Below are 23,955 nucleotides of genomic sequence, written 5' to 3'. Positions count from 1 at the left end.
GACACTTCAAGGCTTTGTTTTCTTAATATGGAAGAAAGCTAGTTTGTGGTGTTTAGTTTTAAAAGATGTGGTAGTCAACCCCAAAATGGCCCCCCAATGATCCACACCTCCAGGTATTCATGCCCTTGTGTAATTCTTTCCTACTTTGCATCAGAGTTGGTCTATGTGATGAATTGACAGCAGAAGTGATGGAATGTCACTCTTGAGGCTAGGTTATAAAAAACATTGTGGCTTTTGCCTTGCTCTCTCTTGGATCAATGGATGCCAGCCACCATGGCTTGAGGCAGCCATGTGAAGAGACTGATGAGGCAAGGAACTGAGGCTTCTTGCCAAGAGCCATGTATGTCAGCCATCTTGGAAGTGGATCCTCCAATCCTGGTCAAGCCTTCAGATGACTGCAGCCCCAGCCAACATCTAGACTGCAACCTCATGAGAGACCCTAATCAGAACCATCCCTCGAAGCTGCCCAGATTCCTGACCCTCAGAAAGTATGAGATAATAAATGTTTATTGTTTTCAGCTGCTAAGTTTGAGGTAACTTGGGGGGTGTGGTATATAGCAATACATAACTAATACCATACGCTTTCTCTCTCTTGAACCTGAGCCCCCATAGTCAAAACTCTGTGCTATATTCCTGCCTAGCAGTAAAAAGAAACGTCCACTTAGAGCTTACTCTGTGGTATTAACAGTACCTATAATGATCAGGTTGGGAGGATTGAGCAGGGTAATACATGTAAAGTGCTTAGTGTGAGCCTAGCATGTGGTAAGCACTCAACCAATCTAGTTATCACTATTCTGCAGAAACATAGGGTAGTTGCTGTAGATCTTGGTGTCTGGGACACTTAGGGCTTAGCATAATGAATGAAGATTTAAAGTTAAGGGTGCAGGGAAGGAACCCCTGAGGCACCTTTTCCCACTCCTAGTAGCTCTTAGGGGTCAGTCCTTAAACTGCTGCAGCCAGGGTTCCTTCTGTGAGAGCAGGAGGGACAGATCAGAGGAGAGATATTCTTTTTGGCTGGCTCCTAAAGTGACTAAAGCAGTATGTTAAAAGATAGAAAAAGTTTACTAAGTGGAAAAAGGGAAAGAAAACAGGAGTGTAGGGGAGTGGATTCATCTTTTTCTGCTTCTTAATTTTGCCCGGGTACTACCTTGTTTATTTTCAGTTTCCACTGGGTTAAGTAGAAGCTCTGCTCAGAAATATTCCTTACTGTGCACAACTATGCACTCTGTAACTTAGAACAAAACACAGGTCCGTTGTCTAGCATCCGCTCATGGCCCAGGCCATTTCTGATATGAGCTGTACACAAATGTGATGGGCTCTGGGAGTTGCACACCAGGAGGCTTATCACTGGGTCATTTGTTCTCAGGGAAGACACATCAGAAGGGAAAGACAGTTTTTCAAAGACTAAGAACAAAGTGAAGAATATGAAGGACAAAGTGGAAGTTTGTCAATCAATGTGCCAAACTAAAGTGATTAGGCAGAAAAGAAACTGAAGAACAATTGAGAGCCAAGAGTGGTCAGAGGGGCTTCCCTGGTGGCGCAGTGGTTGAGAATCTGCCTGCCAATGCAGGGGACACGGGTTCGAGCCCTGGTCTGGGAGGATCCCACATGCTGCGGAGCAACTAGGCCCGTGAGCCACAATTACTGAGCCTGCGCGTCTGGAGCCTGTGCTCCGCAACAAGAGAGGCCACGATAATGAGAGGCCCGCGCACCGCGATGAAGAGTGGCCCTCACTTGCCGCAACTAGAGGAAGCCCTCGCACAGAAACGAAGACCCAACACAGCCATAAATTAAATAAATAAATAAATAAATAAATAAATAAATAAATAAACCCCCCAAAAAAAAAACAAAGAGTGGTCAGAGACAGACTAAAATAAAACATGTCAGTTGGAGCAATCTTGGAACTAATTCTGTAAATGTGGCTCATACACTGAATCATTATCCTGAAATACCCTAGAGTATAAGCTTCACGGTTTTTATCTGTTTCAATTACTATGATGTTCCTAGTGTCTACATCAGAGCTCAGCACATAGAAGGAGCTTGATAAATATTTGTTAAATAAATGAATGAATATGACTAAACACAGCTCAACAAGTAGGGGTAAATATAGAGAAACCTATTATTTAAGTATACACACAGATTTATTTCTAAAGTTAAACACTTTTGATTTACACAGTTTTTCACTGATCTGCCTGATATTTCAGTCGTCAATGTGCATTATGCAGCTCACCAGCCTACAAATTCTTCTTGTCCCCAAACTTTGAGCTCCACTCACTTGTTAGACAAATTAGAAAGAATATTCTAGCTTTGTGGATTATGGAAATAGGCAAGCTGGCTGTTTCAAATATGTTATATAAGAAAATTATAGCTTGAGTTCATAGGTCAGTAACAACATATTAACATAGAATTAATTGTCCTATACTTACTTCGAGGATTGCAAGCTATATCTTTCAGAGGTAGAAATACACTCCCCTGCTCCCAGTGACCTACTGTTAGAGAAACTGCTTTGATAAGACAAACTGCTTCACTCAGCCTAAGGCTCTACAGGGTCACTGCATTACTGTCATTCCATTTGTACAAATAAAGAGGAAACCTAAAGAATTTTGATATCTTTTCTGTCACTTCTGGTATGAAAAAGGGACACAAACTGTACTTATTTGACTAGAATCCTTTAGTCCTTCAGGACTTTGAATCATTTCAGAAGTCTCTTGAGAGGTAAACAAATCTCTCTACACAGAGATACTGGCAGCATAAAGTTCAGGTCAGAGTACATGTAGGAAAGACTCTCCATAGTTACCCACAAGTTTCATTGATTGTCTGTCCACAGCCAAATTGGTCCGAGATTCCTCAGTGCTCAACTTGGGAACAGTACAGTCATCTGGAGCCATTCTGTGCCAATGACAACCATCTGCTTCCCACGTGCCCTTTCTACTTGGACAAATAAAAACAATCACCCCACATGAAAACCCATTAATTCATATTTCTTCAAAGACACTTAGCCCCACCTCGGAACAGTAACACATCTGACAGCAATTCTTTGGGTATCAAGAATGGATCACCTAAAGCAAACCTTGGAAGTATTTAGAATGTCTGTGCATTTTCACAAGAAAAATACTCCTGGTTCCTTTTTTGGAGACATTTATCTTCCCATCTGTCTGTAATTGGATTACTCAAATGATGTACAAAGAGTGGGTAAACAATTATTTACATGAGCCCTGGCTTACAGCACTAAGTTTTGACCCTAGAGATACTGGTTTAAAAGGACACAGGATTTGTTATAATCCTATTATTATTTATATTCATAACAGGTTTCCTTATCCTCATAGATAATACATTCTTTAAGTATTAGGGATCTGAGAGTGGTAGATAAAAGTGAACTGAATTCACTCATTCAACAAGTATTATTGTGCTTACTATATGTTGGCCTGGTAGCAGCACTGGGATACACGGGTGATTTTATATTTATTGAAGTTAGACACTGTGACTTTTTCACTTTTTCCTTCCTTCAGAAAGTACTTGTATCTATGTATCTATCAATTAATTAATTTTTACCATTATCTGCAGCATGGTACCAATTTGCCCTATAATTATTTTTTAAGGGCAGAGTTTTATCATTTTTATGCTTTATGCATTATAAAGCTTGGACAGTTGGCCTGAGGCAAATGTATTTAGTTCTCTTTTCAGTCCAAGATTATTTCATCAAAACAAATAAAGCCAGGAAAACACCTTCTTTGAGAATCAATGTTACTGTTGTCACAGTACTATAAAATTTGCCACTTTAACACTATTGATGAAATAAATAACAATGGTTAAGTAGTAGTCAAATTCCCAGAATTATAGAAGCCTGGGAATTGCTTAGACAAAAAGAGCAGGTGGTGAGAAAGCTCCAACATCAAAAAGAGAACCACAAAGGCAAGGCAAAGGTTTACAGCTTTGGCACTGCCCTGCCTTTGAGAAATCACTCTAGAGGGCAAAGGGCACTAGGGTGATTACTACTTTAAAATTAAAAGTCTCTCTAGAGAAGGGGGGATGAGAGACAAACCTTATTATGCACATACAAACACACGTGTACATACATATATACACATACACATGTGTATATGCCTGCATATGTACATAAATATATTATATAAAATAGTGTATATCTGAGGGAAAGTAATGGGGAAAAGTACAGGAGTCAAAGAGAAACTATGTGAAACCCCTTCCACCCCAGGATTTTGAAAGGTTATACTTGGCTTTTGAAGAATGCACCTCAGTGAAGGGGAGAGCAATCAGAAAGAACTCACACATGCTGAACCTGCTTTGTTTTTTCCTTTCTTTTAGTTTGCCTACCACTAAGCAGCAGAATGGGCTGGGAATTCTTTTTGGACAAATGGCAGTTTAGCCCCTGCTACTGCTGGAAAGTTAGCCATTTTAGAGTCCAAAGTCTGGGAGGGAAAAAAGTACCTGGGGTTTTCCTTATGCCAACTATTAAAATGGAAGTTTCATAAGAGCACAAACTTGCTCATAGCTATAAACCTGGCAGAAAGGACAGCACATAGTTGGCCCTCAAAAAATATTGTTAATTGAATAAATGGATGAATTAGAGGATCAGTGAATGAGATCAATGAGTATTGAGTGTTTTCTATATGCAGTGGAGAATACAGGAAATTATAAGACATAATTGCTGCCTTTAGGAAGCCTTGTAACCAGATAAGGACACAAAATTAACAATCATAAAGTAGTTGGAGGACAATACGCAATCGTAGCAATAAAACCACTATTGTTTTGACAAAATCTTGAAAGTTAGGTTATGAGTGGTTCAGTCTATAATGCTCTTAAATGGCTTGGAAAACAGAGAGACGATGCTGAGCTGGGCCTCAAATAATTGACAGGATTTAAATAACTGCCTGCTTACTAACCCCCCCAACTCCATTGGCATCTAGGGGGGTTTTGAGGCACATCCTCAGAACCTCTTGGGCTGGTTCGTTTATTTATTCATTCATTCATTCATTCATTCATTTAATTTGCCATGCTGAGCAGCTTGTGGCATCCTAGTTCCCCAAGCAGGGATCGAACCCATGCCCCCTGCAGTAGAAGCATGGAGTCTTAACCACTGGACCACCAGGGAACTCCCTTGGGCTGGTTAAAATAACTTAAATTTGTAAGAATGTGTTAAATTCATCTGTCAGGTCTACTTGCAAGTACAGCCCTGTTTTCATTAAGATTAGAGGAAAGAAGACAAAGGACGATTTTGTAAAATAAGTATGGTGACCATATATTTGGAGCTCCAACCCCGTATGTGAAACTGAGACTCCATAGAAAAACCTGTGCTCAATACATACTTGCACACTGTCTGATACAGATATCATGGCCCTCTTCTCACTCGTCACAGGGAATGTGTTATTGGTTACACAGTGGACTCTCGTTCTTTGCTTTAATTAGTACTTCAGGAAAGTTAGCTTTCAGAGATCTTTGCTGACAACTTAAAGACTGATTTGTCTTTAAGGCCTGTAAACTTGTCTCCTTTGTAGCTTAAAGTCAAAAGATCAATGGATCAAATGGATAAAAGCCATTTTGTTTGTCTAATAGAATGGAGTGAAGCTGTAAACTTGAACAATATGGGATTCTACAGCTTCTCGGGGAGATTTTATGATACCACCTTACTAATGCTGCCATACCTATACCTACCTATGCTTTCCCAATTTTGCTTAATATTACTTTTTGCAGAAATATGGTTGGATGGTAAAACATGTTTCTTTTTTACTTTGCTGGCCTCTCACTGCTTTCTTTCTATCCTATTCTTAAATCAGGTTGTAGATGGAAATGTATGTTTGTCTATTAAGCCAAGAACAGGCTTTGCTGAATTTAATGGGAAAATGTGGATACACTAGTTTTTTTGGAAGACACTGAGAAGTGTCCTGAAATGAAATCAGCATACAGCACAAGTCTCTACTAAAGCTCTTTATGTTTTGCACTGCTCTTAAAACAAAACAAAACAAAAACAAACTTTTTATTGAAAAAACAAAACAGGTACAGAAAAACACACAAAACAAATATATAGCTTAATGAGTTATTAGAAAGCAAACACTTTTGTAATCACCATCCAAGCCAAGAAATAGAGCTCTGCCAACCCTCACCCCCACCCCAAAGCCCCTCCATGTACTCATTCCAATGATAACCTCCTCTCTCCACAAAAGTAGCCACCATTCTGAGCATTATAGCAATCGTGGCTTTCTTTACAGTATTATCACCCAAGTGTAATAAGACATCCAAGTGTACATTCCTGGACTATTATTTAGTCTTATCTGCTAAGCAATGTTTTCTTTTAAGTCTCTTTTAATCTATAGGTTCCTCTTCCATCCTTTTCTTCACACCCTGTTAAAGAACACAGATCACTTAACCTGTACACTCTCCTACACTCCAAATGCTGCTGACTGTACACCCATGGTTCAACAAGTTTCTCTGTCTTCATTTCCTTTATATTGGTTGCTGGATCCAGAGGCATGATTAGACTCAAGTCTTCCTCTGGGAAGACTAGGTGCTGTGGTCTGAATGTTGGTGTCCCCCCTAAATTCATATGTTGAAATCCTAACCCTCCAAAATGATGGTATTAATAGGTGGGGCCTTAGGGAGGTGATTAGGTCATGAGGGAGGAGCCTTCATGAATGGGATTAGAACTCTTATCAAAGAGATCCCACAGAGCTCCCTAGGGCCTTCCACCATGTGAGGATACAATGATAAGCCTGCAACCCAGAAGAGGGTTCTCACCGGACCATGCTGGCAGCCTCCAGAATTGTAAGCACTAAATTTATGCTGTTTATAAGCCACCCAGTCTGTGGTGTTTTGTTATATTAGCGCCAGTGGACTAAGACAATAGCTGATGACGCTTTCTTTCACTGGGAGGCACACATCTGGTTGTCTCTCCTTTTGTGATGTTAGCAGCATGTTGATGCTCAGTGACTATACACATTAATTTGTTGAGGGTTGAAAAATGGTGATACTCTAAATCTGTTATTTCTTTTAAAATTATTAGCCAGAATGCTTTTATAAAAAGATGCTTCCCCTCATTTACTATTAAGAGACACAATGGCACTGTTCATATAGGAAAAGTAGGATAAATAGTTGATACTTTTGCACTGTCAGTTTTCAAGACAGTGAATTAGCTCTCTATCGACCTCTACTTTAAGGAGGTTGACTACTTTAATAGATATTAAAAGTTGTAATTTTATTGTAAATTTGTAATTGTCTTCAAATTGTAACTGTCCTGTCTTTTCTTTAGGTTGGCTCCTAGGCCTTTGGCTATGACCCCAGTAAATCTTAATAACTTCCTCACTATCTAGTATAACAAGGCATTTGAAGTTTATCTTGTATATTTACTGCCTACTATAGGTTGAATTGTACTGCACCCCCTCCCCCATTTTTTATGTTGAAGTCCAAACCCCCAGTACCTCAGAATGTGACTTTATTTGGAGATATGGTCTTTACAGAGGTGATTAAGCTAAAGTGAGGTCATTAGAGTGGGCCTTAATCTAATCTAACTAGTGTCCTTATGAAAAAAGGGGGAAATTTGGACAGAGAGACACATGTAGAGGGAAGACAGTGTGAAGAAACATAGGGAAAAGATGGCCATCCACAAGCCAAGAGGGGAGGCCTGGAATAGATCCTTCCCTCATGACCCTCAGAAGGAACCAACCCTGCCAATACCGTGATTTTGGATTTCTAGCCTCCAGAACTGTGAGACAATAAATTTCTCTTGTTTAAGTCACTCAATTGTGGTATTTTGTTACAGCAGCCCTAGCAAACTAATACACTACCCAAGAGCTGAAAGCAGCCATTTCCCCGAGAAGCACAGGTTTCTTTTAGGGAGAAATGATATTTTCAAGATCACAATCTGGCTGCTAGGTATGCTCAGGACTACAGGATTTGTCACTGTTTCTAGGCCTCTTAAGTGGACGGAGACATGAAAAACCTATTATAAAACAACACACAGCTACAGAAAAACATACATTTTAAACATAAAATACCTCTAAGTTAATATCGATATTTTCAATTCAAATTCAGGACAGTAGGTTTTTCTATGTAACTCCTCCTATATTTAGTCTTCCACACTGGAAATGCTGGTACTCAAAGGCAGAGGGTAAAATAGAATTCGAATATTCCATAACTGCTATTTACATTACCCTGCATTATATACATCACAGGCTCAGAAAAATACAAATAGAATTACTGAGAACAGATAAAAATTTTTCCCATATTCCTCTCCCCATTCTCCTCTCAGTTTTAACAGTTGTACTGTATCTACATTGTCAGAGAGCCATTACATACCATACTCTCCCTTTTAATCCTTATTTAATCCTAGTCGTACACATAATTATTTGTTTAATGCTCATTAGCAGGCCTAATAGCAATGTCTCTTTAGTCAGTTTTGTTTTTTTTTTAACTTTGGGTTTGTTTATTTATTATTTATTTATGGCTGTGTTGGGTCTTCATTTCTGTGCGAGGGCTTTCTCTAGTTGCGGCAAGTGGGGGCCACTCTTCATCGCAGTGCGCGGGCCTCTCACTATCGCAGCGTCTCTTGTTGTGGAGCACAGGCTCCAGACGCGCAGGCTCAGTAGTTGTGGCTCACGGGCCTAGTCGCTCCGCGGCATGTGGGATCCTCCCAGACCAGGGCTTGAATCCGTGTCCCCTGCGTTGACAGGCTGCTCAACCACTGTGCCACCAGGGAAGCCCTCTTTAGTCAGTTTGATTGTCCAAAGCTTGTTGTCTAATAGACTCCTCAGTGAGAAAATAAGAGTGATATCCTCAGAGTTCTTGCATGTTGATAAACACTTGTCTGTGCTTCTTATACTTGATGGTCAGCTTTGCAGTTTATCCTTGATTCTCATTTGGTTTCTTTGAGTGCCTTAAATATGCTACTCCATTTCTGTCTGGCATAAAGTGTTGACAAGTCTGATGATAATCTCATTGTGTTTGTCATATAAATCACATGTTCCTTTTGCCTATATACCTAAAGGATTTTTTCCTTTTTTCTTTAAAGTCCAATAATTTTACTAAATTATGTCTTGGGGTTGTCCTGGTGAATACTCTCAGATACATGGTGTACTCTTTCAACATGTAATTTCTTTTTTCTTTATTATTTCAGCAAAGTTTTCTTGAATTATGTTTTTTAGTATTTGACTTGTTCCTTCACTTGATTTCTTTTTTGAGGACTTCCTTTTATCTATATGTTGGATCTTTGTTGCCTTTAATTTGTCACTTTCTCTTGATCAGTTTCCAAATCTTTTAACTTCTTTTTCATTTGAAAAATTCTTACTCTTTTCATCTTTTATTTCCCTTAAGATATTATTTATATGTTCTCTTGTGTTCTTTTTAGTTAAGACTTCATTTCTAAAATGATTTTTCTTTTCTTTTTAATTTTACTTTTAAAATAAAATGTGATATGTTTTTTTCATGTCAATATCATTTAGATTATTTTTCTTAATACCTTTTAGATTATTGTGAAATTAAAGGTTATGGTCTCAATGTATTCTGTGGACACATGTTTCTGATGTCCTTTCACTGTTTGAAGTGATGTCATTCTGCTCCTTATTTTCCCCTCCCCCTTTTTTGGTATAGTAACTAATTTATTGTCGATTTTTATGTGAAAAGAGATTTCTGAATTTTTAGAAGGAGACATGGTTCAGGGTAGCTTTGCTAACCTCACAGAGCTCCCTCTTTTGTTTCCATGAAGGGTTAAAAAGTGTTAACTGCTTGCTTCCTGAGATTTCCTGCCTGTGGTTCTTCTCTTTCCTTTGTCTATATTGCCTTTATCTTGATTAATTTTGATTCTGCTCTCAGAAGTCTGGGTCAGGCTCTATTCTGGAAGGGAGCCCTAGCTGGTAATTTCATAAGTTTATTGAGACCAATCTGTTCTAGTCCCTTCCATCCTCCCTGTAGGCCTCTCACATTCATCTGCCATTGGAGTAGGGGAAACACCTCCCAATTTCAGCTGCTATTCACAAATTGGTCTTTGCCTTTCCAGTAAATATCTATTGGCTATTTTTTCTACTCTGTTTTCAGGTGCATCAGAGGCCCTATTGCTTTCCTCTGCTTTCTCCCACACAAATGGAAGGTCTTGTGGATTTTGGTGGCTTGTTCTCATTTGCTTGTAGTTTGGGTTTTCTGGGGATACCTTATCACCTAATTTTATGGCAAATGTTTTTGGTTTTGCTATCTAGTGGCTCTAGGTATTGTAATATGGGGATTTGGAAAGATTCAAAAACTATGTCACTGCTGCCATCATCCCAGAATCTTCTCACTCTTAAAACATTTTTAAATGTATATTTAAAGCACAACAATTTGTCCAGCACACAGCCCATAATAAGATGGTGTCCTGACCCAGCAGGTTGCATCAGAGATCTTAGAGCTAGACAGAGCTTCAAGGAATCATCTGGTCCAGCACCCTGTGGTCAGGCAAGAAAAGCATCATCCTATATTCAGAATAGGTAGCAGTAGCACTCCGAAATTAAGCACAAAGTGGAACCTACTATTTAGTAGTTTTAAATTTTGATGTTTTCTTATAGTGTTCATATAAAAATCTAAATATATAAATATCTACCACAGAATATTATTCATTCAAACTAAAATAAACTTCAACATACAAACAATTCAACAGTGCAAACAGCAGGTTTATGTTACATTGGGTATGGATGAGTGTTAAAATGTCTGTATTGGTTATAGTCGTGAATTGGAAATATTAATTTAAAATAGCTATTTAAACCAAATCTGAAAATCAGCTAAGAGTAACATCCAATTCAATCAGTTCATGAATAGCTTTTTGAGTGATCCAGAATATTTTAATGCAAATTCTTGTGAATTAACTGGGGAATAAGATCTCTGGTGATGGTAAAATATTGAACTAATGATAGAAGGATCTTTTTTTAAAAAGAAAGACAGCTCTTCATAATAACAAAAAGAAGTAACTATAATACAAGACGAAAATAACCGAAAAGCAAACAGAACATGTCATTAATAGAGTCCTTCATTATCTAGCATAGCCTGTAATGGAGAAAATGGCAAGTATAATTCTGTTATCTTACCATAGGCAGTACACACACACACTGTAAAACCCATCTCTTCATTTTCTGGTTGAAAAGATCAGTGTAGAAAAGGAGGACCAGGGAGTGGAGGTCATGCTGATTTATTGGCAATTAAACCTGCAGGATTTCTGCACTCCCTTCAAAACAAAGTATCTGAGCCTATGCAGCCAGGATGATTATATAGTGGGCTATCTACTAAAACCCAGGAGTCTTTCTGTTAGCACACAACAAATACAATTGACTTGTCTGTACTTAGAAGATTACTGCTATTTTCTGTGCAGATTCATGTTGTATCTTCCTCAAATAGCCTAGGCCCAAAGAATTACCTTGTTCATCAGTTTAATAAGCAGACTCTTACCAAGTGGTATATAATTCTGCTTGGGTGTATAAGAACTTTGGTACAAATAAAAATATGGACTCATTTAAAGCAAGGGAATGCATTACTGAATCCATATAATCTCTCTATGGTGCCTCAGCCCCAGCTTAATGAAATATTTGAGATAATATTTTGAGGGTTTGATGCTTATTATGGACTGAATGTTTGTGTCCCCCCAAAATTCATGTTGAAATTCTAACTCCTAAAGTGACAACATTAGCCAGTGGGACCTTTGGGAGATAATTAGGTCATGAGGGTGGAGCTTTCATGAATGGGATCAGTGCCCTTATAAAAGGGACCCCAAAGAGCTCCCTTGCCCTTTCTGCTGTATGAAGATACAATAAGAAGTCAGCAGTCTGCAATCCAGAAGAGGGCTCTCACCAGACCCTGTCCATGCTGGCACCCTGATCTTGGAGTTCCAGCCTCCAAAACTGTGAGAAATAAATTTCTGTTGTTTATAAGCCACCCAATCCTTGATACTTTGTTATAGCAGCCCAAACTAAGACAATACTAGTGCAAATTAACTGGCTTTTATCCATTCCATGTCTAGATACAACCCAGGTTACCTAGGCTAGCTGTTTAGACCATGGATGCCATTTATATACAAACATTCCCACTTGTCCTACAGATGGTGATAGGTAGGCTTAGGTGCTAGGAATGAATCTCAGCAACACAGGTAGGTGAGAAAGAGAAGGAAGGTAGGAATAGTTAGTTGAGAGTGGGGAAAAGTGATCAGGTTAACATTTCTGCCTCTGCCCAACCTCATTATACCTGAATTGCTTCTACTCCTTAGGAATAGGAATATGGCCACTGTACATTGTACCATATAGGATCTGCCTCAGGCACTTGCCTGCCTCCACCATTCCTACTTTCTCTTCCTCCCTACTGGCCTGTATTGCTAAGGTCTCAATTATTCATCCATTCATTTCATTCATTCATTCATTCAGTAAATATTTATTGAGACTTTAATATACACCAGTTACTATTCTAGGCCCTTGCAAAACAGCATGGCTCTGTAATGCACTCTGTTTTTAAAAGTTGTTTTCATTTATAAAACTTTAAATAAAAATGATATATTTATTTTAAAAAATATAGAAAATGAAGAAGAAAATTTAATCTGCATTATAATCTCAACAAATACTATTAAGCATTTCACTGTGTATCTTTTTAGTCTTCTTTTTACCTCTTCTAATGTTTTTAAGTTGAAACATTACAAGCATACAAAATGTTAGAGATCAACAAAATAAGCACCCATGGACCTATTACACTGTTTAAAAAATAAATTATTACACAAATTGTTGAAGGCCCTTTCCCAGTTGTATTAAACTTTGTCACCGTCAGAGGTTACCACTATCACGAAGGTTATTTTTATTTTTTACCACACTGACAGGTAGTATTGTAGTAATATTTTTACTACATATATGTGACATATAGGACGGTTTTGCACGTTTTTAAAACTTTATATGAATATCATTCTGAATATACTCTGCAATTTGCTTTTATCCCTTATCATTGTTTTTGAGTTTTATTCATGTTTGTGTATATAGCTCCATTTCACTGATTTTAACTGTTGTATCACAGATATTCCAGTGGATGAATATGCTGCATTTTTTTTACTCATTTTCCTATAAACTGACGTGTAAGTTGGCTCTAATATCTTGTTGTTAAAAACATGCAATGACCATTCTATTCATATCCCCTTGAGCACATAAGGGGGAATTTCTCTGGGATATATACCTAGGAATAAAATTGTTGGAACAAAGGCTGCAAATTATCTGGATATTACCAAATGGCTCTTCAGAGTGGTTGTATTAACTTATACCTACCACTAATATAACTGTAATGTACTCTTAAAGTGTAAAGAAATATAGTCATACTCACACTCATGCACATTTTGTATATATATGGGTGTGGATGTCATATGTATGTATCAGGACTCAGAAGATCCAAGCCTGGATATTCCCACCTGGCTCTCTTTCCTTCTCTTCTTTGCCCTGACCCAATTTCTCTCACCTCCCTGGCCTTCAAGGCCCTGCTCCAGTCTCTCAGGAGGCCTTCCTTATCAACACCCCTCTCCAACTCCTGACTTCCCGAGGCAGACCCTCACATATACTCAGCATCTATGATGGGTATTTAGTGTTTCAGATGGGTATGATGGGTATTTAGTGTTTCAGAGGTCTATGCTCTAGCTCCACATCATATAATCAGCTCCTCAAAGGCAGGAGCCATTCTGAAGATTTATCGGCACCTTCCAGAATCCAGTGCCACATTCATAATGGGTTCTTGAAGAGATTGGTGAATTGTTGTTAGACTGAAGTCAGTTTCCTTTTGAAACCAAGCAGGATCCTGTGGGGCCCTCCCTGGTACAAAAGACTTTCCATGTCCAACATTTCTTGTTTGTGGGAAAAAGGCTTCCAGCCTCCTAGACCTTCCCTGAGTTCCAAAGGGCAGATTCAAATGGTTACTAATTAGGAAAGTGAGGGAATGCAGAAACAAAAGAAAGGCAGTCAAGAGACAATAGTGCAGCTATGGGGCAGGGTTCTGGTTCCTCCTAGAGGGATGTGTATAGCAATCTGATATTTATCTCTGAGTTCCTATAGGAACTAAGGCCCGCAGGTGGAGGATGGTAACTTCAGGCTGAGCATAAGCACAGGGAATCCAGACTGGTTGGAATCAGAAGGCTGATGATTGAGATTCCTGGAACACCACCCTGTTAACTTACCACCAACCAATCAGAGGAAGGTCATACACCCTGTAGCCCTCCCTGCAAATTTCACCTATAAAAACTCTCCCCCAAAGACCATCACGGAGTTTGGGCTTTTTGAGCACAAGCAGTGTGTTCCCCTTGCAATAAACCTTTCTCTGCTCCAAACTTCGATGTTTTGGTTGGTTTGGCCTCACCATATGAACTTGGGTTGAATAACACTTTTCCTCCCCTAGAGAGGTCAGATTATATTCTTGGAGTGACTTTCTAGGAACAGCTATCCTCCCCAACTTTGGTAATATCCAGTTAAGATGCAGATCCACACACCTATGGCTCCAATAATTTCATTCCCCTGTGTATATCTTAGAGAAATGCCCTCATTTTTCTTACATTCCTCCTCTTACTAAATTCTCAATGACAGCAACAAATACAGGCTAATCTTCTTGAATCCACTACAAGTGATAAACTATTCTTTGAAAACCATAGCTGCATAGAGGTAAGCATATACAGGTTCACAGTTCATCTTTGTTCAACTTAGAAGAAATCTATACTGAGAGTTTTTAGCCTGGTCACTTACCCAAGCACATTCGATTCTTAGTCCTGGGTGCTTGAAAAGTCTTCACTCTCCTTCTGTTCTCTATTTCTAGCTATCTTCTAGTCTTCTCCTCCTATGTCCTGAGCAATATGCCTTTTTTGCCATATCTACTCCCAAAACTTGTTGTGTTTCCCTCCACAGGGTATCAAATTTTTAGATTTGTTTTTTTATCAGAATTTACTGAAACTTCCTTGTTTTTTTTGTTTTTGTTTTGTTTTTACTTTTTTTGGTCGCGTCACACAGCATGTGGGATCTTAGTTCCCCTACCAGCCAGTCGAACCTGTGCCCCCTGTGGTGGAAGTGAAGAGTCTTAACTGCTGGACTGCCAGGAGAGTCCCTGAACCTTCTTTCATTCTGACAGCAGCATGATGTAGTGAAAAGAAAGCAGACTCTGAAATGGATAGAACTCTTCAAATTCTTTGTACAAGTGAATCTCCACTCTATCACTTTATTGTGTTCAGCAAGTTACTAAACCTCCACCATTTTTCAGGTGGGGAAGTTGGTACCTCTGTCTCACAGTTGCTGAGAGGATGAAATAGGACAACATAGGTTAAGTGTGTTTACCATAGTGTCTTGCATATAGTAGGTGCTTGGTAACTCTTAGTGTCATTCTTCTTATTCTCCTTCCTCCCTCTTGTCTGCATTCCAGAAATTCTATCACTACTAATTAATTATTTTAGACTCCTAACTGACAGATATTTTAAGTCCCTTGTCCACTGTAAAGGAGTGTATTAGGCACTCTGTCCCAGAAGAGAGAAATCTGATGCAAACCTGTTACCCAGGTATATAGTGGGGCACTGAAATGGACACCCTTTCATCTAACCAAGACAATCTTACCAGCTGGGCTAAGGGACCTAATGAATATTTGCTTGTCTCCTAAAAGGAAAGAAATGTTTCTCTCCGTGTATATTTTATACATATGTATTATATATATAATATATATAATTTCCAATAAATATATACAATTGTCCAATAAATACACCTATATATATCTATACCTACATCTATATATCTATATCTATATCTATATCTATCTCCTTACACTGGTTTTCTTGTACACATACTGTCTTAGTCCATTCAAGCAGCTATAACAGAATATCATAGACTGGGTAGCTTGAACAACAGAAATTTATTTCTCATGGTTCTGAAGGCTGGGAGTTCCAAAATCTAGGTGCTAGCAGATTCAGTGTCTGGTAAGAGCCCACTTCCTGTCTCATAGACCACCATATTATTATTGCTGTGTCCTCACATGGCTAAAGAGGGTAGGCAGTCCTCTGGAGGTCTCTTTTATAAGGGCACTAATCCCATTAATGAGGGCTTCACCCTCATGACCTAATTACCTCCCTGAGTCCCCACCTCCAAAATACCATCATACTGGAGATTAGGTTTCAGTGTATGAATTTTCAGGGGACACAAACATTCAGTCTTTAGCACATACAAAAAGCAATGGCATCATTACACCAGAGATATCCTGCCTCTCTCTACAGTTAATGTGCTTTTTACTACAGGCCTTCTAAAATATTTTTAGACTATTTTAGAATAACATGTTATTACTTAGAATATTTAATTACTTTTTTTAATAATAAAAATCTCGAGGGACTTCCCTGGTGGCGCAGTGGTTAAGAATCCACCTGCCAATGCGGGGGACACGGGTTTGAGCCCTGGTCTGGAAAGATCCCACAGGCCATGGAGCAACTAAGCCCGTGCACCACAACAACTGAGCCTCCGCTCTAGAGCCCGTGAGCCACAACTACCGAGCCCACATGCTGCAACTACTGAAGCCCGCACTCCTAGAGCTCATGTTTCGCAACAAGAGAAGCCACTGCAATGAGAAGCCCACGCACCACAGTGAAGAGTAGCCCCCGCTCACCTCAACTAGAGAAAGCCCACGTGCAGCAATGAAGACCCAACGCAGCCAAAAGTAAATAAATAAATAATAAATAAATTTATTTAAAAAAAAAATCTCAATACCAGTAAGATTGCCTCAACACAGTGCAGTTAATTTCCTTCCTATGTGTATCCACAAAGTAAATTCTTTGAAGGGTAAGCAGCTAGAAAAGAGCTAGTTCCTTCTGAATTAGTTACCTGAAAAAGCTATTGGAAAGTCTCAGCCACACTTTTACTTATCAAAGTAAAAGAGCTATCCTAGATCACCGCAGCACTAGATAACTTGAGACTAAGAAAAAAAGAATCATTCATTAGGAAGTGTGAGAAATGTCTTAGGGTAGATTTTGTTTAAATGCCAATGTGAATTGATCATTAGCATTAGCGAGAGCCGTGCAAATAACACCACCTAAGAGGCTAAACCAACATGGAATTGTTTCAGAGCAATTAATTCACTTCCAAGCTTCTTGTATTAACACCACCTTATTTCCCTAGTGTAGATAGACAATTTGCTTTAAAAGTCAACCAAAAACTGTGATATTCTGCCAACAAGATTACAAGAGTGAAAAAACAACCCCCTAGTCAAATGCAAATTGTAGTCATATTAGTATGCTAATGAGCTAAGTGATAAACTGTGGGTCAAATTTCCTCCTCTTCAGCTTAAATAGCACTTGAAAAGGCTTATTTTCTAAATGTTTGGGAAACCTAGGAGAAGCAACAATTAAGGTTTATTACATGAATATTATCTGTTCAGCGATATGAAAAACTAATAGATGGGACTAAATTAAAATGAGACATAATTCTTTCTAGTGATTTACAGGTTATTGAGAAGTATGGCTTAAAGGCAGCATATGTAACTATTCTAAATTTGGAGTGAAGTCTTTTTGAAATTTCTTATTTAACAATTAAAATAAAAAGGTCTGTTTTGTCTGTTTTGAAAGGAGATATGTTATCATGAGAAGGAATGTCTAGAGATGTAAACTTCTCTTTCTTGACCACTTATCAAAGAAGACTTTCTGGATTGAACCTACTCCCATCACCAGATTTCACAAACCAGATTTCCTTAAAATCCACAGCAAGTCTGATTGTATTTTGCAGCATCCAACTCAGCTCCTTGTCTGAAGACCACGCTCGGGAAAGCCAGGTGAAGACCCAAGAGGGCCAGAAGGTGAGGTGGTAAGAGCCTGAAAATGGGGTCACATGGATGCCACTTCTTTTCTGTGTACCCATGTTCATCTACCCTCTCTTCCACTTTTGCAAGCTGGGCAAGTTACAAAATCTCCCTGGGCCTCAACTTTTACGATTCTAAGAGGGAGATGATAAAGCTTTATGTCCAAGGCAGTGGTCTGAACCTTGGCTGCACAATGGAATCACCTGGAGAACTTTAAAAATACTGATGACAGGGTCCGATCCCCAGAGCTTTTAACTTCATCCCTGTGGTTTTTGCCAGGGTATAGGGAGTTTTAAAACTCCCTAGGTGATTGTAATGTACAGATGAGGTCAAGAACTACTGCTCCAAGTGTGTTAAAAGAATTAAATAAAACAAAGAAAAATAGTACCTGATAAGTAATAGATCAAAAATAATTTGTTTTCTTTTTTCTTCTGTTGGTTTTTCTGTTTGTACTGGTAATTGTATTTGATCCTGGCTGGAAGCTAAGGGACAGAGGGAGAATTTCTTTCAAAGATTTGTTTTATTTTTTTAAACTTTTTATTTTTAAATAATTTTAAATTTACAAAAGAGTTGCAAGAACAGTACAAAGAATTCTCATGTGCCCTTCACCAGATTCACCAATTGTTAACAATTAATTACATTTGCTTTCATTTTTTATTTATTTATTTATTTATTTTTGGCTGCGTTGGGTGTTCATTGCTGCCACGGGCTTTCTCTAATTGCGGCAAGTGGGGGCTACTCTTTGTTGTGGTGCGCGGGCTTCTCATCGCGGTGGCTTCTCTTGTTGTGGAGCACGGGATCTTGGCGCGCGGGCTTCAGTAGTTGTGGCTCGTGGGCTTCAGAGTGCAGGTTCAGTCGTTGTGGTGCACGGGTTTAGTTGCTCCGCGGCATGTGGGATCTCCCCGGACCAGGGATCTAACCCGTGTCCCCTGCATTGGCAGGCAGATTCTTAACCACTGCACCACCAGGGAAGCCCCTGCTCTCACTCTTCCACATTCTCTTTATACATACAATTTTTTTTCCTGAACCAGTTGAGAGGTAGTTGCAGAAAACATGCAACTTCACCCTAAAGAGCATATATTTATTAAGAACAAGGGCATTCTCCTACATAATCACAGGACAATTATTTGGAACGTTTAATATTGATACTGTACTCTTATCTAATCTACAGGCCATATGTAATTTCTCCAATTTTCCTTATGTCCTTATGGCATCTCTCCCATGCCCTCCACTGCCACATTCAGGATCCAATCCAGGATCATGTATTACAGTTGGTTTTCATGCCTTTTTAGTTTCTTTTAATCTGACATAATACCTTCTGCCTTTCATGATATTGACATTTTTGAAAATGTACAGGCTAGTTGTTTTGTATCCCATGCCATCTTTTTTGTAAGTATTTATTTAATGATTTTTAGTAAATATATAGAGTTGTGTAGCCATCACTACAATCCATTTTTATAACATGTCCATCACCCACCAAAAATTCCCTTTTCCCCACCCCCACAGCCTTAAGTAACCACTAACCTACTTTCTGTTTCTATAATTTTGTGTTTTCAGAATGTCAAATAATAGAAACATACAGAACGTGGTCTTTTATGCCTGACTTCTTATACTTAGCCTAAAGTTTTTGAGGTTCATCCATTTGTAGCATATCCCTGTAGTTTGTTCCTTTTTATTACTGAATAGTACCATTATATGGATGTACCACATTGGTTGCAGCTTCTAAGATGGCCCTCAATGATCTCTGCCTCCTGGTTTTCATGCCCCTGTGTAATTCTTTCCCATTGAGTATGGGCTGGACCTAGTGACTCACTCCTAATGAACAGAATGTAGTGGGCTGTCACTCCTGAGATTAGGTTAAAATCTAATTAGGTTAGAATTTAAAATAAAAAGACTATGGTTTCCATCTTGGGGGCTCTCATTCTCTCTCTCTTTCTTGAATCCCTCATTCTGAGCTGCCATGTTGTGAGCAGCCCTATAGAGAGGTCCACATAGCAAGGAACTGATGTTTCTGGCCAATAGCCAATAAGAATCTGCAGCCTGATAACACCACATGAGTGAGCATGGAAGCAGATACCCCTCCTCTGCAGTTGAGTCTTCAGATGAGACTGCAGGCCTGGCCAGCACCTTGACTGCAACCTTAGGAGAGACTAAGCTAGAGTTACCAACAAAGCAAGATCCAGATTCCTGACCCTTTGATTTCTCACAAGAATGGTGAGAAAATAAACATTTGTTGTTTTTAGCCACTACGTCTTGGGGTGATTTGGTCATAGCAATAGATAACCAATATATCACATTTTGTTTATCCATTCACCAGTTGATGGACATTTGGATTGTTTCTAGGTTTTGGCTCTTATGAATAATATTGCCATGAACATTCACATGAATGTTTCAAAGGACTTTTCTTAGGGACTTCCCTGGCGGTCTAGTGGTGAAGACTTTGCACTTCCACTGCAGGGGGCACAGGTTCGATCCCTGGTCAGGGAACTAAGATCCTGCATGCCATACGGCACAGCCAAAAATTTTAAAAAATAAAAATAATAAATAAAAAGGACTTTCCTTATGGCACCAAGTTCACCTGGCTTGTACTATTCCTACAGTTCCAAATACAACTTTGGTTTTTTAAAAATTTCATTGCTTAAAGCAGTTTCTTATCTTATCAAATAAAATTGTGCAATTTTTCACCTATGCCTTTCAGTAATATTTTAAGTCAGAACACATGTTGGAGAAATGAATTGACTTAATTTTAAAAACCATTAGGGTCCAATCTATACTAACTACCTCTTGATAATCAGAGAATTAATGTTTCAGGAATTAAAATATAACTTAGGGATAGCAGTGACTATTTGTTTACTTTTATTTTATGCTAGATATGTGTATAGGGTAAAGGATAGTTTTGTGTCCTGGAAGAATTAGGGTCATACTTTCTTTTGCCACTTACTTGCTCTCCAAAGCACATCTCTTAAAAAAAATTTTTTTTAATCTACTACACCTGCACAGTGGTACCTGAACTCCTTTAATTCTTAACTAAAGATACAGTTACCATGACAATGTGTTCAGTATTTTCTTTGCACAGCCAAGATGTGGACCATTTTCTAATAGTTAGTACCTAATGAATCCTTACCATGTGCTGGCACTGTTCTAAACCCTTCATATGCATTCCACTTCTTTTAATCCTCACAATGATCTTAATCATCACAACTCCATGAGGTAAGTACTCCTAATAGGATGACCCCTTTGCACAATTCTAGGTGATGCTATTCATGTTGTAGTCTATATGAATGGGATTCCTGGAATTGTATAGTGCTAGGCTGTCTATTGGTATTATTTATTAGACTATCTACTTTACAGATGAAGAGGCAGAGAAAGGTTAAGTACCTTGCCCAAGTTTACCCACTTTGTAAGTGGCAGAGCCAGGATTTGCATCTAGGTTATCTGGCTTCATCCAGGGTATGAACTCATAACTATTGCACTCTTCTGAAGAATATTAATTTTTGGTTTAAAAAAAAAAGTCATGTTAGCTATGGTCATCTTAGATGATTATTTCTAGGGCATTGTTTCTCAAGGAGTGGTCCTTGGACCAGGAATATCAGCATCATCTGGGAGCTTGTTAGAAATGTGAATTATAATGCCCCACCCCCATCCCAGATATATTGAATCAGAAATTCTGGGATGGGACCCAGCAATCTGTGCTTTAACAAGCCTCCAGCTGATTCTGATGCACGCTCAAATTTGAGAACTACTGTTTTAGGAAATAACTTGGTTTTTTTAAAAGGAAAAAGTATTTTAAAGTTTTTTCTATTTATTTTAGAACAAGTTTTATTTCAAGTAACCTACTCAAATTAGTTCAAGTGTTTATTATACTCGATCTGTGATTTAAGAAATACTGATCTTACAGAATTCAAGGAGAAAGCAAGGGTGGGAACAGGGCAGTCACCTTTTCCAGCTCCCTATGAAAATGATGCAGCTAACCACTCCCTAGGTTTCTGTGTCTCCTCTCTCAAATGTTCAAAAAGGAGGATTTGATTGGTTTAGCTACAAAATAGGGTGCATCTCCTTGGGCCAGCCAAGTGTCTGCCCTTTGCTTACTTGCCTAAGTCCAGGGGAGGGGTGGGATCACGTTGTACAAACAGGCCAGCAAGGGCTCTATTGTGATGGAGGCAAGAGTCAGAATCTTTTAGAAATAGAGGATGGGTAGAATCAATGATCTGCATCCCTAATACACAATTTATGTTTAAAATTATGTGGTAAAAAGAAAAGAATGCATTTAATTCCATCACATTTGTTATTGAACAAGTGGCATTTGATATTCTTAATTGGTTTGGGAAAAGAAGAAGATATGGGCCTGGCTAGAGAGCACAAGCCCAATGCAGAGCAGCAGTGGGTGAGATTCAATGAATTTCTCCATTAAGGGGCAACACAGACACCCAAGAAACATCTAGTAATAATTAAATAAAATAATAAAAGGGAAAATTATTTCCTATGCCCAATGAACGGAATTAAGGTTAGCATTTTTTTCTCTTAGAGATCTGAAGATATTTTATAACAGAATGTGAAATACAGTATTTATTGATGAGAAAATAAAGCCAATGGTAGTTCAGACTTGTTTAAAGTGACATCGGGACTTCCCTGGTGGTACAGTGGTCAAGAATCTGCCTGCCAATGCAGGGGACACAAGTTCCATCCCCGGTCCAGGAAGACCCCACGTGCCGCGGAGCAATTAAGCCCGTGTGCCACAGCTACTGAGCCTGCGCTCTAGAGCCCGCGAGCCACAACTACTGAAGCCCACACGCCCTACAGCCCACGCACTGCAACTACTGAGCCTGTATGCTGCGACTACTGATGCCTGTGCGCCTAGAGCCTGTGCTCCGCAACAAGAGGAGCCACTGCAATGAGAAGCCCACGCACTGCAACGAAGAGTAGCCTCCGCTTGCTGCAACTAGAGAAAGCCCGCGCACAGCAATGAAGACCCAACACAGGCAAAAAATAAATAATAAATAAATAAATAAAGTGACATCATCATTGACTGAATTATTCATTGTATCTAGCTATTTCCTGAACAGTGTATATAACCTTTGAATAAATGAGTGGGACTATCGTGGCTGCCCTTTTTCTACTATGTTGCCGTCTCCCCAGCCACAGTTGATTGGATCAGAGGTAGACATCTGACTAAGGAGAAAAAAGCCATTTCAGCCAATAAGATTTTCTATCTCAATACTTTAATAGTGGAGGCACATTAATTGGTAGAGCACTAGAACAAAGGTCTCTAAATCTTGATACTGAGAGTGCCAAAATGTATTGATTCCTGTCCTTCCTATGGCTTAGTTGTTCCTGGTTTCTTTGGGAACTGCAAAATGTTATTTTTATAATACAACTCTTTTAAAAATAACATATGATTTAACAACACCTACATAGATGGTAAAATCTGTAAAGAATAACAAGAGAATGGTTTTCTCAAAAAAGCAGTATAACAGTTACCTCTGCAGGAGAGGGAGAGAGATGTGTTCAGAGAGGTGCAAACAAGGGACTTCTAAGGTATGGCAGTTTTCTATTTCTTAGTCTGGGTGGTGGTTACTTTATAGTTATTTCTAGTATGTATTCATACATGTGTATTTTTTACATTCTTGTTCTACATGACACAACTTCTCAAAAAGAAAAAAGAATTTTTACTTGAGTAAATTCAGTACGTTTCTATTCATTTCATGCAAATATGCTCCAAGACCCATAGTTATTAAAAATAGTTTAATAGTAGTAGTATTCATTCAAATAAATAAAGTGTGTGTGTGTGTTTGTATGTGTGTGTTTAAAGCATGCTATTCAAACTTCACTGGATTCCAGGGTGGAAGAAACCTGAGAAATTTTCTAGTTACTTGAAGGTCTTTATTTAACAAAGATAAAACTAAGAACCAGAAAAGTTAAATAACTTGTCCATTTTCTTCTTCTATCTCAGAATCCTGGGTTCTTTCTACTAAGCTATACCACTTCCCTAACAAAAGAAGAGACAGCAAATGCATATTTCAAAGATTCAATTTTTTTTTTTTTCCACTGCATTGGGTCTGTTGCTGCACGTGGACTTTCTCTAGTTGCAGCAAGCAGGGGCTACTCTTCGTTCTGGTGCGTGGGCTTCTTATTGTGGTGGCTTCTCTTGTTGCAGAGCATGGGCTC

The 23,955-nt window shown here is 38.8% G+C and overlaps 1 protein-coding gene across 4 annotated transcripts in view; it reads right to left on the bottom strand.

Moving 5' to 3' along the window:
• LOC309612461 (uncharacterized protein) overlaps positions 1-23,955 on the bottom strand; it is a 305,855-nt gene that overhangs the window by 254,099 nt on the left and 27,801 nt on the right. For 2 of the 4 annotated variants that reach the window (XR_014235133.1, XM_082358367.1), the window contains exon 3: positions 18,179-18,272. The exons of the other annotated variants lie outside the window; for them this stretch is intronic. Coding sequence is in view for 1 of the 2 variants with exons in the window: in XM_082358367.1 (XP_082214493.1) it covers positions 18,179-18,272 (94 nt within the window). In the remaining variant the exon portion in view is untranslated. The remainder of the gene's footprint in view (positions 1-18,178; positions 18,273-23,955) is intronic. 4 annotated transcript variants of the gene reach the window in all.

This window comes from Balaenoptera borealis, assembly GCF_965194805.1.
Source record: "Balaenoptera borealis genome assembly, chromosome: 15".
Lineage (NCBI taxonomy): Eukaryota > Metazoa > Chordata > Mammalia > Artiodactyla > Balaenopteridae > Balaenoptera > Balaenoptera borealis.
Note: the sequence above shows the minus strand (reverse complement) of the source record. Positions and strands in the feature narration are given on the sequence as shown.